Below are 17,559 nucleotides of genomic sequence, written 5' to 3' on the forward strand. Positions count from 1 at the left end.
TGGGCTACTGTAGTCGCTGTTCGAGAACAATGCAGCAGCTGAATATATGGGAGCTTGGCACCGGAGATGTCCATGGAGGAATTTAATCCCGGTCAAAGTATTTCCTTGTTTAGAGTTAGGTGCTCCTACGAAATCTGAATAATAAAGTGCAGAGATAATTTAGTCTCAAACGATGAAATGCTCAATCTCAGAATGGGGACGAACATGACAATGATTGTTTCTTCTGAGTTCTGATCAACAACAATTTCCTGTGCTTTGCCTGAAGATGGGAGTAGTGGGAGTGCAAGCAGTGTCAATAGTTTTCAGTCACAAACAAATCATTGTTTCATGTTCACAGCCTACGAAACAATGTACTGAACAGTATCGGCAGGACACGAGCAACTGACACAGATTTTGTTGGTCTGACCATTAATCGAGATTCGAATTCCAGTACAGTTACTGGTACTCTGGTAGCAGCAGCAGCAGCCAGCATTAATGGAGACAAACGGTAAAGCCAAAGACTTCTCTGCAAATTCGTAGAAGGATTCAATCTCCACAGTAGAACAGCACTGGAGAGCAGACGTGTGTTGCCGTGCACAACAAACTTCAAGAGAATGGAGAGAGACTCGACAACATCACGTCTGGGGACCTTGCAGTGAAGAACTGAGGTATCCAAAGGCAAGAGCATGCTACGGGTAATTTTCATCTTAATCTGGCAAACAGACAGTACATATTGTACATGTGCTCAATTCAACCATGCTGGATGATTGACATCACAGGATCCACATCGGAGCTTGGCACTGACTACAATTAGTCTGAGGGACTGAGGGAGAACCCTTTCGTGTTCCTTAGTCTTTGACTCTTGTGGTCCTTATATTGTACAAAAGTGGTGGTGTACAATACAATATGATACACAGAATGCGAACCTACTACAAACTTCAGGATGACGAGCCGTCTGCGTTCAGGAGCACCACAAGGAAAATTGCAGCTGAGGGGCCAAGTTAACTCGTCACAAGTAGTCTTAGCTTTCTGTCGTGCTTTATCATTGAACCTACACTCTCTACAACCAACACAGTCTGCAAAATTGGCAAACAGCAATTTAGGACCTAGATATAGAAAGGAACAGGTATATGGCTTTGGTAAGTCTGAAAAACCGCTATCTTAGAACTGATTGGCACTCAATATTAGAATTCCAAAAACTGCCAGAAACCAGCAGGTTACCATACAAGAAACTAAAACCAAAGCACAAGCATCTCAATTAACACACGCACAAGCATCTCAAATCACTTCTATAAAAATAGATGTGCGTTTTTTAGGGCAAGCCATAAGTTTCCCACATTGGATTTTAAAAGATACCCAAATTTAAAATTGGTTTTCAAGCCAGACCAATTTATGGGTTAAGGTTTCAAGCCCCAAAACAATATATAATATCATGCTAAGAAGTCCAGATATGTTAAAAGGGGAGGGGACTATATCTTAGCTTAAGGGCAATGCAATGACCAGCATGGTCACTAAGGAACAAATCTATAGAGGGGTATTAGTTACCTGAAGGCAAGTATAAGCCAAACCGGTGGCAAAGTAGAAATTTGCATTACCAGTGCCCTGAAAATAACATTGTGTTACTGATGATGATATGCTAAGCACAACTTTGCACTACCAGTGCCTTAGAATTGACATGTTAAGCAAGAGAGATAGAGAGACAAACCCTCCAGATCCACAGATTGTGCATGACAGGGCTAAGGAGAGATACTCCAATATATCCGAAAAACAAGAAGAAGGTGAACTGCATCTCTGCAAGATGTGAAGGTAAAGAATGAACTCTATAGTAATCATTAAAAAATTCTGTAGCGAAATTTTAGCTACCTGCTAATTCATTGGCAAATAGGCCCAGAAGACCTAGATACAGAGCTGAATCTCCAGCCTTTACAAATCACAAGATACATATCAATGGATTTAGAAGAACTGGAGTACAAAAATATAAAAAGGACCCAAGGCACTAAATTTATTACAAATATCATATAAAATAACAAAAAGCATACTCACAGAGGGATAGGATTTCAACATAGCGATAATTGCTGTGTAAACAAACGCAAGAAAGCACGGACGGTGCTTCAAACGAATGGCCAATGGCAAGACCATGAAAATAATGTTCATATTGAAGACTATAAGAAAGAAACTTCTGAAGAAGTCAAAAACTTCAGCAAAGAAGTACCTGCATTAATTCCCAAATGCATGAGATGAATCGAAATATGCTTACTGATAATCACACACCATCTTGTTATCAACACTCACCACAAAACACCAATATTAGGCGATAGGTCCTTCACAGTAAGAATAAATCCATAGGTCCTGCATAACCACAGCACAGTAGGTAATTTAGTAACAAATGAAAACCGGTCAATAGGAAACAAAAAGAAACCTTTTACAAGATGAAGCTCATAACCGAAGTTGACATAGTATCTTGATAACTCCTAATTCGGCAAAGTAACAGTACCAGGATGCAACAGTATGCTAATATCTGAGATAGAACCACAAAGCAAAAGTCCTGATCACTCCATTCTTAGACAAACTAGTGAATGCTTTCAGATGAATTATATGACTACAGAAGAAACACATATCAATGAAGAAGAACTAAGCATCTTACTTTCCAAACATCTCATTCAGGCCACCAACTTTCTTCAGAATTATGCTGCTCAACAACAACACATAGCAAGACCAGATGAATAGCCAAAATATGAAGTGAACTACTGTCATCCATGAGAAATGTTGAACTTCCAGGCTAGTTCGTTTATCATATTCTGACATGTCACTTTTACTGGCACTTGAGCTTTTTAGAAGAAATACTTTTGATGGGAGAGCATCTGGACCATACCCCAACAAAAGAATGACCTGCCAAAAAGTTAAGAAGCCAACAAATGCAGTTAAGTGGCATATATGATAAAAGTAATTGAACGAAAAAAAGAATAAATGGAAATTTGCAGTTGTGGCACGAACCGGTACAATTAGAATTGCAGGATAAAGTGAGAGGTGTGTGGCTAAAACATATCCAAAGGCAGCAAGAGGAGCCAGACCTACAAAGTTACAAAGATGTTTAAGTATCAAACGTGGGATTTCAGGTTAATCCAACAGCAATGTCTGAACTTCTGTGTGAATGATGCTAATTGATGCCAAAATGAAAGATCTTATCAACGTACCATGTTCAATTTTAAATGGAAATCATAACAAAATGAATGGTTAAAATTTGGGTTACAGTTTCCATATTAAAAAAAAGGGCAACACCAAATTGAGTTGCTCTTACGTGAACAGGCTCCATAGATCATTATCACGACCATTAAATTCTCAATTGGTGATGTACATGAACCCACACAAGTGACTATTGCCCAAGGGTTCCACAAATATATGAGAGAGGCGATACCTCCTGCACATACATTAGCTGCAAGAAAAGTATAAATAAGAATAATAAGTAGCAGCATAGCAGATAGTAAGCAACCACAAGCAGAAAGGATTAGACTATTAAGTATTAAAAGCTTGGATTTCTTTTGATGCCCATTTCTAGCTTATCAACAGTAATTAGCAGTATCCAGCAAGCAAAGGTCTATTCCCCTTTAATTCAATGAGACAAATCCATGGGTTCTATATTCTTTCTGCACAAAAAAGAGTAAGATGAATTCTCTGTCTTCCAGGAAACATCAAAATTTGGAAACCACTGTCTTTTGGGGGGAAAATCTTATATTTTTTCAGTTTTGCAGTTTGTAAATTGCAAGTATCAAAATCATATTGATATTGTAGGGGACATTGAGTGGCAAATAGGTACGACAGTGGTGCAACTGATATGACACACCGTGCAAGCAAAGGACAGTATTTGATAAAGCATATTCCAAGAGGAGAGACAGAATTAAGGAAAACAACATAACCTTAACTGATATGGCACACCTGAATTATTTACTGCTTTTGTGAGGTCAAGTGACTTCAAACTTATGTTCCGCGACATTTGGAGTCTACGCCCAGTAGCTCGAATAAGCATGGCAGCTAGAAAATCTACAGCCACAAAAATCAAACTGTGCCGTGGATTGATGAGTGATATAAATTACATGATTGCTAACTGAACTGAAAAACAGGGAAGACATTGGGGGTTTTAATTTTTATTTGTTCTGAACAATTACATGCTAATACAATATAAGGACATAAGGAACAGTGCCTACAATAAAAGAATTATTAAAAAGGTGTATCTTTGAGAAACATAGATTAGTTATTTACCTGCAATAAACATGAGCATGCTTGCCACCAGATCTGTAATGCCATGGAACATCAGGATGTTTACATTTCAAGTGTCGATTGATAAGCCAACGAATGCTGTAAAGGTATAGCAAGTGTAATGTATATGGTTAAATAACAAGAGGTCAATTACCTGGTCCTAGTTAATGGGCCAAGAACAGTCAGCAGCAAAGGGGAACCGTGATACATAGATCCTGAAAGAAAAATAAATCCACAAGATAATCATCCTTCCAGTTCACACTACAACAATAAACACTAAAAATAACCCAGTTGAAAAATAATGAGTGTAATTGACAAAACGATGTGATGACATCACGCACATCTGGTAATAAGCAAGCATAATGAGCAACACTCTGCTATTTCATTTTTCCCGGTAATAGATGCTATGCTACTTCATCATTTATTATCAAATACACAATGCGCTAATTCATTCACTATAGACAAGAAACACAGTTCAGAATCTAATGCTTAATTCATCCACTAGCGTGTATATCCAGTAACACCATTCATCACACATACCGGAGTAGGGCGACATGGACGCTTGCTTCAGCCAGTAGCCTTCCGCCACTACAATACACAGAGGAGGTATACAAGAAGTCCAATTACGGCGATGTCAGACAACGGACGCGGGAAGGCTAGGAGGAGGTTGGGGAGTGAGGAGGCGCTTACGGCGGCGTAGGGAAGTGAGCGGGGTAGAGACCTCGGGGCGGGAGGCGAGGTGGAGGTCTCCGCCGAAAAGGACCAGGACGAGGCGGAACCCAACGGCCGCAGCGACCATCGGCCAGTAGAACCGGGTCGCCATCTCCGCCGCCGGCGCCGCAACTCCGATCTGAGCGAGGAGCCGGAGCAGTTTGTGGCAGTGGGCCTGCTTTGCTTGCAGTTTCGGCTGATCAAGAATTTCGTAGACTGGACCCGGCCCAAATAAGCCCATTTCATAATCACTTCAGGCCCAAATCAGTTTTAAGTGCCTAGTTTCCGATCTTTCATGGTTTTTTTTTGAAAGCTTGGGTGGCTCTATGGCCTTTCATTACCATCACCGGATTCCGCTAAATCGCGGATCACCTGCACATTTACAGATTCGGGAAGAGGGCCAGTCCATATGCATAACTGTTTCGAACCCCAAAATAAACCCAGTCTTGCAAGCTCGTGCGTAGACGAGTTAGTACAACGTGGAATAAGAGAAACAGCTAAACACACAAACTCATTAGCTAACAGGTTTCGGATATCCCTGAAAATCACTCCACAGTAGCCACGATCATGAGTATCACATGTAATAGCTTCCTTTAGAACACTTGAGTCAACCTCCAGCTGCACATGGGAGATACCATATAATTCTGCTGTTTCCAAAGCTTTGAGACAGCCAACCGCTTCCGCCATTAACGCATCATGAAGCAGACTAGCGTTGCCTGCACCTGCCAGCACGTGTGCACCTGTGTAATCTCTAATAATGAAGCCCCAGGCGCCATGCTTAGTTGCCTTCACAAAAAGCTCCATCAGTATTGATTTTCAGGACACCTTGGGGAGGTCTGAGCCATCTCTGTTGTAGCCTAGCAGTCGGTCTAATTTTTATCGTTGGCAATTCCAGCAGCCCCGCCATCTCTAAGACTGAGTGACAAACATTTTGTATATTTTGAATTGGATCTCCAGCATTTACCTTGTTTCTTACATCCCACCACTTCCACAGCAAGAGGCTAACCTTACATGCCAAGCTTTGTTCAAGTTGCAGCACATTCCAAACAAAATCCTTCGATGATTTGGCCAACAGCAAAGCAAGGCGTGTTTGTTCCATTTCCAAAATACGCCAACATCTCTTTATTAGCTTGCATTTTAGAAAACAGTGACCCCCATCCTCATCAAAACGCATGCACACCGGACATCTCGTGTCAAGAATAACCCCTCTCCGTTTGATGTTTTGCTTCAGTGGTAGGCTGTTATGAGCTAGGCGCCAAATAAAATGACGTACCTTTGGAGGACATGGCAGCTTCCACAATTTCTTCCACTTCTGTGTTTCGTGGTCTCCCTCCCGACAGCACACGCTGCTTTCTCCTTGCTGGTACTGCCGCTGGCGTCTCTCTTCATCTACTAACATGTGGTATGCCGACCTGACCGAAAACATCCCCTTCCTGTCATGGTGCCAAGCAATAACATCATCCCTGCCGATGCATACTAGGATTGATAGAATATTTGGAACGTCTTCTTCCCAAAAGATTTCACGCACAAGCTGGGAGTCCCATGTTCCAGTAATCGGATCGATAAGTTCTTCAACTTTTGAGAGTAGCACCGAACCCCGTGGTGTTCTTGGTTGGCGGGATATACCTGTTGGGATCCAGGGGTCATCCCAAATTCTTACTTGGGACCCATCGCCAATCCGCCAGATCAAACCATTCTTCAAAGCTTTAAATCCCCGAACAATGCTGCGCCAAGTATAAGAAATTCCTGACCCCTCAGACACCTGCAAAAGGTCACCACTTCGGCAATACCGAGCTGTGAGTAATCTCGCACATAAAGACTCCGGGTTTTGCAGAATGCGCCAAGCTTGTTTTGCTAGCATAGCAAGATTGAAAAGATGCAGATCTCTGTAGCCCAAGCCGCTCTCATCTTTCCGACTTGACAGAATCTCCCAAGACACCCAATGCACTTTATTTTCCTTCTCCATTTGAGCCCACCAAAAACGGCAAATCATAGTACAAATCTCATCCGACACTGACTTTGTGATATCAAAACAGGCCATCGCATAGCTTGGAATTGCCTGGGCCACCGCTTTTATAAGAGTTTCTATTTCGGCCTTCGACAAAAGCTTCTCCTTCCAGCCATGTATGCGCTTCCAGACTCTGTCTTTTAGATATGCAAATGTTTGTGTCCTTGAACGACCCATATAGATAGGCAAGCCAAGGTACCTGTCTGTTCTCACCCCCTGTGCAAGACCGAGGGTGGATAGGAATTGATCACCTGATGTTTGACTTGTGTTCTTACTGAACAATACAGAAGACTTATCTTTGTTTATCATCTGACCCGAGCATGCCTCATACACTTGGAGTACATATTGCAGATAATTTGCATTCTCCTGGTTTGCTTTTAAGAGAAGCAAAGCATCATCTGCAAAGAGCAACTGAGTAATGCTGGGCGCATTAGCACAGATACTGATCCCCTGCAGCCTTCCGGCTTCCTCCGCTACATTCAACATTGATGAGAAACCCTCGGCACATAACAGGAACAAATACGGGGACAACGGGTCACCCTGCCGCAACCCTCTCGTTGGCTTGATTTCTTCTGTGAGTACACCATTCACCTTAACTCTATAAGTCACCGTAGAAATGCAGCACAAGATCAAACTGACCCATCGCCGGCTGAAACCCATCTTCAACATAATTTTCTCCAAATAGTTCCATTCCACCCTATCATACGCTTTGCTCATGTCTAGCTTCAGTGCAGCAAAGCCCTCACCTCCCGATCTCTTATTCTGCAAGTAATGAGTCATCTCATAAGCAATCAGAATATTATCAGAAATGAGCCTGCCCGGGACAAAAGCACTCTGGTTTTGAGAGATGATCTCAGGAAGAATTAACTTGAGCCGATTGGACAAAACTTTGGAGGTGATCTTGTATATGACATTACACAAACTTATTGGTCGTAGATCTTTTAGCCGCTCAGGATTTTGCACCTTAGGAATCAGCACCACCACCGTCTCATTCCACTTTGCCGGCATGCTGCCATCATTGAGGAAATTGAGAACTTCCCTCACCACATCCGCCCCCACAATATTCCAATGCTTCTTGTAGAACAGAGACGACATGCCATCTGCCCCCGGAGCTTTAAGGTCCCCGATGGCATCAAGTTCTTGGCGCACCTCCTCCTCTGTGAAATCACGTAGCAGCTGATCGTTCATCTCATTTGAAACCACCTGCTTAACATGCTGGAGGAGTTCATCCATACGGTCCCCTGCATTTGTGGTAAATAAATTTCTGTAATAATTAGTAATTAGTGTTTCCAGCTCCCCATCTTCCTCCACCACCCTCCCGTCATCCTGCACCAATCTCTTGATTCGGTTCCTCTTTCTTCTCTCCGAGGCGTATTGATGAAAGAAATGTGTATTCCTATCCCCCTTCGAAACCCAATGCGCCTTAGCTCGTTGGCGCCAATACAAATCTTTCTGCTCTTCCAGTCTCTCCCAACGGAATTTTAGCAACTCCATTCTCCTTAAAGACTGCTCATTAATCGGCCCTCTTCTACATGCCTCCATTGCCTTTCTCAACTGCTTCATACGCTTCTCCAAATCCCCTAGTACATTTCTATTCCAGTCCCCCAGATCAGTAGCAACACTCTGTACTGCCTCCATCACCGTCCCCCTCCTTCCTTCCATCACAGTCTTCCAGGCGTTCTCCACAATCGGAGCACACTGCTCCTCCTCCACCTAATGAGCTTCAAAACAAAAGCTTTGTCCACCCCTTCGAGCACCACTATGGACATCCTCCTCCGTCAACACCACCACCGGCCTATGGTCTGAGTGGCGCGGCTCACCATTTATTACTTTGTACAGCGGAAAGTGAGCACGCCATTCCTCATTGGCCACCGCCCGATCAAGCCATTCCCGAACATACTCGTTGCTATTATGGCTGTTGTTCCACCATGTGAAGAGATCCCCAGCAAACCCCAAATCAGAGAGCTCGCAGTCCTCCAACGCCGACCGGAAACGATCCATGCAAGCTTGCCCTCGTGGCAGTCCACCTTCCTTCTCCGCACCCATGAGAATCTCGTTAAAATCCCCCAGGCACAACCATGGTTTGCGCCTGGCAGCGTTCAACGTCCTCAACGCCTTCCATGACAAGTGTTTATTCTCCGTGCTCGGTTCTCCATAAAACCCCGTAAGTCTCAAGAGAAACTATCTGCCTCCCGCACGTCTGCGTCAATGTACAAACGTGATATCCACCTCACGTGCACATCCACCCCTGTCCTCCAAAATAGGGCCAGACCTCCACTTCTACCCACACAGTCCTTCACCACCACGTTAGTAAGTCCCAATTTCCACCTCAAACCTTTTATTCTGTGCTCATCCAATTTTGTTTCGGACAAGAACAAAATATCGGGGTCCTCTTCCTTCTGAACATTCAGAAGGCCTCGAATTGCCGCGCCGTTCCCCAACCCACGGCAATTCCAAGCTATGATCTTCATTTTGACTCGCAGGGCTGTTCCGACAGCCCCGCGCTGTTTATGTTCGTCTCCTCTGCTGATCCCTCCACCCTTGCCTTTTTCTGCTCCTGTGACTTTCCTCGCTCCACCTCCATCAACTCCACCAAGCCCCTCTTTTTTTGCTGTTTCTTCTCTACCCCAGTCCCCTTTTCCTTTTCTTTTGAGACCCGAGGTTGTCTTCTGAACTTTTTTGGAGAAATTTTCCTGCCCTCGCCTGACCCTGCACCCTCCAGTTTCTCATACGTAATCTGCATGCTACTGTTCTCCTGGGCTCCTGCAGTCGTACTAGAAAATTCGACGTTTGTCCCCATCTTCTCATTCAGTAGCCCCGACAGGAGGGCATGCTTTGCAGCACTAGATTTTTGGCCAAGTGTTTTCTGCTGCAGGCTTTTAGATGGAAATGTCTCCTCTACATCTGCTCCCTGCTGGCTCTTCTCCACACCCCCTAGAGCAACATCCTTTCTCCAGGTTAAAGAATCACTCCTAGACCTCCCACCATTACTTCTACCACCTGATCCGCCATGACTCCAGCTCCCTGAACCCCCTCCTCGATAGCTTCTGCTTCCCAGAAAACGTCCTCCATCATACTGTCCACCTTCACCTCTCCATCCCCCACCACCATACCTCTTTTTTGGGGGAATAAATCTCAGCGCCCGGTCAAAAGGTGCCCTCTCCTCCTTTCCAAGCTTCTTTGTACAAGTTTTGTCAACATGTCCGATAATACCGCGCACATAACAAAACTCCGGGAGAAACTCATATTGTACAGGACACCAGTGATCTCCAACTCCCTCACCCAAGTCAACCGTAATGCCACGCCTCAGAGGTAGACGGATGTCCAGTCTGACTTTGACCCGAAGAACCCTTCCCGCCGCAAGATCATCACTCTCAAAATCCACCTCCAAGAATTTCCCAAACTCATCCCCTATCACCTCCGCCGTCGCCTTGTTCATGAGACCCATTGGGAGACGGGCAACACGAATCCAGATAGGGATGAAAGAGAAAATGATTTCATCCAAAGACTTTGTCCCATCGAAATCCGCAACCACCAGCGCCTCGTTGGAGATCATCCATGGCCCCTCTTCTAGGGCCCTCCTCTTCGCCGTTGCTTGCGAGAAAGTGAGCAGAAAGCAGTTGTCTCCCAAGTCCTTGCATTCGATTCCCTTCCTAGGGCACCAAATCCATCCCAAAGTCTGCTCCACCACCTCCGTTCTCACCTCGCGATCAGACAAAAGTTTTCCGAAAGCTTTCAGTGAACCATCGCCAAGTCCTCCCTCCTTGTCACCCCCGATGCGAATGCTTTTCTTCTCCACTTCCGACAGCTTCAGGTTCTTCAGAAGGCCCTCCATCCCCTCCATAATCACCGCCGCCACCACCCAGCCGAGGGATTAGATCCCGGCAGAACAACGACGCCTACACCACCCAGCCGATGGGATTAGATCCCGGCAGAAAAAAAACGACGGCTCCTCCAACAACTAGGTTTATGGCTTTGTGGACGCATGAAAGAACTGAAAGAGTCTAAAATCCAAGATGGATCCGACCCTGGGAGACCTAAGACACGACGAACAGGCAGATCAACCAGGAAAACGTAGGGAGGAAACAGGAGAATCGAAGCAGCCGTCACCCAGAAACGTAACCGCTGCTCGAGTCGCCCAGGACGTGGCCTAGGTGCCGAGACCCATTACGGCTGCTCTACTACTATATGTTTGTCTTTCATGGTTTTCAACTAACGTAGCTTGAACAAATTCTTCGAACATTTCGTATCAACAAAATTTTTCGAATGCTTCGGGAGGAAAAAAAACAAAATTCTTCGAATATTCTACACTCTGAAGCCATCTGCAGTTGCACTACTTTTAGCCACGAGCCGGCCACCAACACCAAGGCAGCACCAACCAACTGCTGTCTACTATCGCCATCAAATACTCTCAAAACCTCACGACCAGAAGCCATACCTACCGGAGCTAACTAGCAAAGCAAAACCATCGAGGCCACACCATGAAGCTGCTCTCCTCCGTGCTGTTCCTCTTGCTCGTCGTGCCTACGTGCAAGTCATCCACGCTGGAAGACGCGTGCAGGTCCTTCGCCGCCGGCCACCCCTCCATCGGCTACGACTACTGCATCAGAGTCTTCCAGGCCGACAAGGCGAGCGTCGCGGCGGCCGACGCGCGCGGCCTCGCCGCCATCGCGGCGATGATCGCGGGGGCGAAGGCCAACGCCACGGCCGCGCGCGTCGCGGCCCTGTGCGCCGTGGAGAGGGACGCGAGGAGGCGGGACCGGCTCGCCGTGTGCGCCGAGGTGTACTCGGACGCCGTGGATCAGCTCGCCCAGGCGGAGGAGGACCTCGCCCGCGGCGAGGGCGCCGGCGGCGCCGACGACGCCGTCACGCAGCTCAGCGCGGCGGTGGACGCGCCCGCGACGTGCGAGGATGCGTTCGGCGAGGCCGACGACACGTCGCCGCTGGCCGCTGAGGACGCCGAGTTCAAGAATCTGGCGACCGTCGCTCTCGCCGTCGCGGCGTCACTGACACCGCGGCCACCATCGACGCCGATCGAGGACAAGGATTAGCGATTGACGCGCATGTACCATACGTGTTCAGTAATAAGCATAAGAATAATGCAGGTATTTGGATGAGAGAGTATATGTACTACTAGAATATGTTTTTGAGTTCTTGTTCTGGTAACCTAGTTTCCCTTGTTCCATTTTTTCCGCGAACGTGTCCAAGCACGGTTTCCCTTGTTCTATGGAGTTTGGTTTGCGTAGTGCCGTGCATGCAATTCAAGCGATATGGGGTGGTGTAGTGGGATAGTGGCATGTGGAATCTGTGTCGCGCGCCTTTTTCTGGTCTTTGAACGTGGATTGTTAGCTGTGCGGGACACTCGAGCCTTGAGTGGAAGCAACGCGTGCTGCCGGCTTCACGCTGCAGTGCACTTTTGCCTTTGGGCCTCTCTTCTTTTACTTATGGCATGTGAGCAGTGGTGATCATGGCCGTATGGGCAAAACAGTTGCTGGTAGTAGCCAGCAGCAGGCTGATCAGATGCCAAAATTGTTTGGATCGGGTACGGTAGTTCGTAAAGAAGAAAGAATCACACTGCGCATCAGAAGAATTTATAGGTTCACGGTGTGCTGCACTGTTTATATCGTGCGTGATACCAGCTACCAAAATACTACGCTATGTCATACAATTTTGTCCTTTTTTTTGACAGGGCAAACAATTTCGTGGATCAGTTCTGAAGCAGGCCCAAAAGGCAACTGGGCTGGGCCAATTACGAAGGAAGGCCACGAGCTGTTTTCTCTCAGGGCCTTCTTTTGCCCACGAGCTGGCCGATGGATGATCCAAGCCTGAAAAAAGCAGGCCGATGATACAAGCCGAAGCCCACGAGCTGAACGGTGTGGAGAGAGGCTTCTTTTCCGCCGCTGTTTCCCCTCTCTCGGCGAGGCTCTCGCTTCCGGAATCAAAATGCGGTGCGCTGCCTGGCTCGTAGAGAGACGGAGAGAGGGCGAACCGGCGAAGTCAGAGTTGGTGGACGCGCGAACAACTTGCGGCCAGGAGCTGCGGGCATCCGACGCAGAAAAATCTCGCGGCCACGTAGGCACCACCGGCATCGCTAGTCCGGCCGCGGAATCTCATTCCTGTGCCCGATCACCACACGGCAACAGCAGTAGCATCCATCCTGCTCCCGTTTCACGCTATCTTCTCGGCACCGTCTACGTCTACAGCCGCAGTCCGTATCGTGCGATAGTAGCGGCGCACAGTATCCTCATCTAGTCATCTCATCATCGCGTAATCGTTTCGGTGTCGGGTCAACTCAGGCGGCGTACTACCGATACGTGACCAAACCGTTCGGGTGGGGTCCCGTCCGAAAAGAAAAAAATGATGGCGATTTGGGATCCGGAGCAGGCGAATGGGCGATCGCGCAAGTCCTTGGTCGCAGCCTCGCGGGACAGCGACGGCGAGAGGCCAGCGGGAAGGGTCCAAAAAGCCGGGTGTTCCACGGACCACGGGAGGGAAGGATGTGCCCCGCTTTTCCAACCCCCCGTGCGGCGCTCCCACGCCGAGTCGCTGACCACTGCCTCTTCCTCTCGTCCTCCCCTCGTCCCGCGCCATCTCGTCTCCTCTTCGTCCTCACTCGTCGCGTCCTCCGCTAGCCCAGCCCACTCGCATCGGATCGCGCGCGGGGGCACGGCATGGCCGGCGACGACGGCAGCAGCGGGGGCGCGGGCGTGGGAGGAGGCGGCAGCAGGGAAGATGAGGTCCAGATACAGATCACGGGTCAGTCCTCCGCTCGTCTCTCTCTGCTAGAACTTTCGCTTTGTTTGGTTATCGTTGTGCGGAGTGACGAGAATAGCGCAGATATTGGATTCGCTTCCTCGGTGCGTGGCTGTGTGCGTAGCGGATTGATATCTTCTTCGTTCTGTTGCCCTGTTGGGTTTCCGGTGGCACGTCGTTGGCCCGGGTTCAAGTTCACGAAGTGTTCGATGAATTGCCTGCTGGGGGTACGTCAGCCTGTTGGCTCGATGGATTTTAGCTAGCAGTTGGGATTGTTTTTTTTTATCATCCTTCCTTTTCGGTGTGCACGCCCATGATTGCCTTGCCACTGCTGCATGTTCTGGTGATGTGCGCACGTCCGTTTTCAGTTATTTGTTTCGAATTCCCTGTACAATGAACCGGCCGTTTAGAGCATGTGTTAAATCGGTTGTATGCAGGAGCGGGTTCAGTCGATTAATTAGAACACCAGATATTTGCAGCTTTCCAAAAATAAGTGTTGCAAATCTTACTTTTAGTTACTATAATCAGCCCTGTTTTATTCTTTTCTTCTTTGGGGATAATGCGAGTTTGGTTCAGAATAGCCCTGATGGTTTTCGGCAACACCGTGAGCTGTAAGAAAGAAGTCATAAAGGTATCGTGGACGAATTTCTTACAGTAGATTTGGTGCACTATGGGATTAAGTCCCATTCGTCAGGACAGCAGAGTTCGGTTGGTTAGGTTGATCAGGCATACTTAGTTCATAAGGAAAGATAATGTACTGTTTTATTTGGTGATGTCCTGTTAGCATCAGTTCTTGGCATTTGCAGTTTGACATAACCTCTTGACAATGCCTTCCACCTGTTATTTGCAGGATCATCCAAACCTGAAACTTCTTCTGCTAACGAAACAGCTCCTCAGAACTCTCCTACCAAGCATTGGCATTGGTGGTTGATGGTAGCCCTAAACATTTTCTTCCTCATTGCTGGTCAGACAGCATCAACACTCCTTGGGAGGTTCTACTACAATCAAGGTGGAAATAGCAAGTGGATGTCCACATTTGTCCAAACTGCTGGCTTTCCTGTGCTATTCATCGCCCTATACCTGTTCCGTTCAAAATCTACACAAACAACCACCGCTAGCCCTGAGACTTCTGTCACCAAAATTACCCTGATATATATTGCCTTGGGGCTCATCATTGCTGCAGATGACTTGATGTATTCCTATGGCCTGTTGTACCTTCCTGTATCAACATATTCGCTCATATGTGCTAGTCAGCTGGCCTTCAATGCTGTCTTCTCATATTTCCTCAATGCCCAAAAGTTCACTGCATTGATTTTCAACTCTGTAATCCTCCTTACCTTTTCTGCCGCACTTCTTGGAGTTGATGAAGATTCTCAGGGTACTAATGGTTTATCGCATGGGAGATACATATTGGGTTTCATGTTGACGCTAGGAGCATCGGCCACATACTCACTGATTCTGTCTTTAATGCAAGTTACATTTGAGAAGGTTATTAAGAGGGAAACTTTCTCAGTCGTGCTGAACATGCAGATATATACAGCATTAGTGGCAACAATAGCTTCTCTTATTGGGTTATTCGCAAGTGGTGAATGGAAGACTTTAAAGGGGGAGATGCATGCCTTCAGCTCAGGGAGGCTGTCCTATGTGATGACACTTCTGTGGACTGCTATATCTTGGCAGATAGCTTCTGTTGGAGTGGTTGGTTTGATCTTTGTGGTGTCATCCCTCTTTTCAAATGTGATAAGCACACTAGCTCTACCCATCATTCCAGTTTTTGCTGTGATTTTCTTCCACGACAAGATGGATGGAGTGAAGATTATTGCTATGTTGTTGGCCATCTGGGGATTTATTTCATATGGCTACCAGATATATGTTAATGACAAGAAAGCTAGGAAGACTTCGGTTAGTGTGGAGTAGAATTCCTAAGTGCTGGTTACATTGTTCTTTGTGCTTCTGCCAATGTAAGTTGTTGGCATTGAGCAAGGTACTAGTTATTGTAGCCAAAAGAAAGCTTTTTTAAGAATCTCATGATCAGAATTCTTAGGTATGTGCCTCTATTAGTTTATTGTCCTATGTATGGTTGTATCATCCCGAAAAATAAGATGATAATATTTTCAGAGGCATATGCTCTCTAAGTTTCTCATCGTCTCTTAAATACTTGCTTGACTTGATTTGTTCTTGTTGCACTTACTAAACCACTGCGATATTGTGGTGCTATTGGTTCAACTCAATTTAGTATTTCGTGGTGGTGGATGCTGGGTACTGTTTATACTACTACCCTTTTGTGAGGGGACTCTGGGTAATGTTGATCTGATACTTGTCGTAGTTTGGGTGGGGAGTTGCTAATGCATGTTGTCAGTTAAGAACTTTAGTACCACTTTGACTTGCATTTATATTTAAAACTCTTGCCTCATGTGATGTAGAATGAAGCCCTTGTGCTGCTTGATCTGAAAACTCATAGGTTGTCATTACTTTGAAACTTTTGACCATAGAAGAATCTGAAAACTCATAGGTTGTCATTACTTTGAAACTTTTGACCATGGAAGAACCCATTGAAGAAATTCCTATTCAACATTTGTTTCCTAGAGCCCTTTAAAGCACAGGCTGAAATATAAGATATGTTTCCCAGCACTCTAACAAAAACCCTCTCCATAAATTTCGAGTTTCCCCTTGTGTGGGTGTCTGGGTGAGGCCTTGGGGATGTTTTCTCAGTCATGCAGCGAGAAAATTCTTCTGCTGTTAATACCAGGGGTGTTCTTTCCCCAGGACCGAGTTTTAAATTTTGAGTTTTATGTTTTGAAATGAATCATGATTCGACCATTGTGTATTGAAACCTTGAAGGCAGTCTGGCCGAGTATGGATAGCATTTGTCACTTCAAGATCTGCATGCTGAGGAAGCAGGCTCATGAATCCTTGTGAACATGTCTGAATCGACATTGTAGCAGGATCCTAAAGATGTGTAGTTAACAGTGTCAATCTCTGTGTATAAATAAGCTAATGATTTTGAATAATTGGATTTGTCAGGCCTGAAAATGGTAGTATAAGCTAGTAGTTTACTAATATTTTGCTCACTGGTGAATGGTGATGTAACAATTCTGCTTCAGAAAGGGTGTTTCAATTTAGTGCATTCAACGGTTTGGTATAAATTACTGTTGAATCTTACTCAGAGAATCGTTCATCGTTTCTCAGTTATTGCTACATCTACTGAAGCCTGACTGAGCTATATTGTTTTCACCTGAATTTATATGCACCCAACTTGAATTTTACCACTTTAGATATCCTAAGGAGATATAATCTGCAATCGGTGAACCTGAACTATCGTATTGTCATGGCATATTGGACATGTTTTGGTCATGAGAATTCTGCTGCCTGCATGAGTAGGCTGATCATACCTTAGCAGTGGACCTTGATCAGAAGTACCATATTCACGCGTACCCTTAAGTTGATTTTATACGTCCTAGAAAACGTTTTCCAGGAGTTTGCATTTTGGATGAAGTGCCAAAATATACGTAAGCATATGAAATATTGGGGACTTGGTATTTTTGAATCCAATGCAATAAGTCTTCAGTCTATCTCGGGAAGTAAGTATTACCTTGCAGAATTTCTAATTACTTTACTTATTATTAGTAGAATATTATAAATGTAGTACATGACACTGCAGGCTGACTGGCTGAGCAACCTGTTGCTGTAACGAAGGAAATCGAGGCCACGAAGATGAATGACGGTCGTTTCTTCTCGAAGAATGACATGTCCGCAACAGTTTCGCTCAGAAAGTCAGAATCGGTGAGGCAGCGCCTCTTGGCTGGCTGAACTGTGATTCAGCAACGAAGGGGTGGTAGGAAGTATTCACTTGG

At 45.9% G+C, this 17,559-nt stretch overlaps 3 protein-coding genes across 4 annotated transcripts; 2 read left to right on the forward strand and 1 right to left on the reverse strand.

The window, feature by feature from the left end:
* Positions 1 to 669: 669 nt before the first annotated feature.
* On the reverse strand, positions 670 to 5,200 carry LOC117833470 (uncharacterized). Its single transcript, XM_034712978.2, has 14 exons — positions 4,924 to 5,200; positions 4,774 to 4,821; positions 4,388 to 4,448; positions 4,237 to 4,269; positions 3,913 to 4,037; positions 3,278 to 3,412; positions 2,974 to 3,050; positions 2,624 to 2,868; positions 2,272 to 2,328; positions 2,023 to 2,191; positions 1,843 to 1,900; positions 1,685 to 1,770; positions 1,525 to 1,581; positions 670 to 1,055 (listed from the first exon to the last, which is right to left on the reverse strand). The coding sequence occupies exons 1-14, from the start codon at positions 5,183 to 5,185 to the stop codon at positions 981 to 983; spliced, it is 1,488 nt and encodes a 495-aa protein (XP_034568869.2). The 5' UTR covers positions 5,186 to 5,200; the 3' UTR covers positions 670 to 980.
* A 6,109-nt stretch (positions 5,201 to 11,309) lies between these two features.
* Positions 11,310 to 12,271, forward strand: LOC117863110 (putative invertase inhibitor). The gene has a single exon (XM_034746706.2). The coding sequence runs from the start codon at positions 11,434 to 11,436 to the stop codon at positions 12,001 to 12,003; it is 570 nt and encodes a 189-aa protein (XP_034602597.1). The 5' UTR covers positions 11,310 to 11,433; the 3' UTR covers positions 12,004 to 12,271.
* Positions 12,272 to 13,426: 1,155 nt separating this feature from the next.
* Positions 13,427 to 15,848, forward strand: LOC117833501 (probable purine permease 11). 2 transcript variants are annotated; one of them, XM_034713020.2, is made up of 2 exons: positions 13,427 to 13,708; positions 14,556 to 15,848. In XM_034713020.2, the coding sequence occupies exons 1-2, from the start codon at positions 13,624 to 13,626 to the stop codon at positions 15,620 to 15,622; spliced, it is 1,152 nt and encodes a 383-aa protein (XP_034568911.1). In that variant the 5' UTR covers positions 13,427 to 13,623; the 3' UTR covers positions 15,623 to 15,848. The 2 variants fall into 2 exon arrangements, with proteins under 2 accessions (XP_034568911.1, XP_034568919.1); XM_034713028.2 differs by lacking the exon at positions 13,427 to 13,708 and adding an exon at positions 13,746 to 13,932.
* Positions 15,849 to 17,559: the final 1,711 nt, after the last annotated feature.

The sequence above is a fragment of the Setaria viridis genome, chromosome 1 (assembly GCF_005286985.2).
Source record: "Setaria viridis chromosome 1, Setaria_viridis_v4.0, whole genome shotgun sequence".
Classification (NCBI taxonomy): Eukaryota; Viridiplantae; Streptophyta; class Magnoliopsida; order Poales; family Poaceae; genus Setaria; species Setaria viridis.

Coding starts and splice junctions, on each gene's coding strand:
- LOC117833470 (XM_034712978.2), bottom strand. CDS start 5,185: ATGGGCTTATTTGGGCCGGGTCCAGTCTACGAAATTCTTGATCAGCCG. Junction 4,038..4,236: donor CATGCTCATGTTTATTGCAG/GTAAATAACTAA, acceptor TCCACGGCACAG/TTTGATTTTTGTGGCTGTAG. Junction 3,413..3,912: donor AAAAGCAGTAAATAATTCAG/GTGTGCCATATC, acceptor CTTTTCTTGCAG/CTAATGTATGTGCAGGAGGT.
- LOC117863110 (XM_034746706.2), top strand. CDS start 11,434: ATGAAGCTGCTCTCCTCCGTGCTGTTCCTCTTGCTCGTCGTGCCTACG.
- LOC117833501 (XM_034713020.2), top strand. CDS start 13,624: ATGGCCGGCGACGACGGCAGCAGCGGGGGCGCGGGCGTGGGAGGAGGC. Junction 13,709..14,555: donor GGTCCAGATACAGATCACGG/GTCAGTCCTCCG, acceptor TGTTATTTGCAG/GATCATCCAAACCTGAAACT.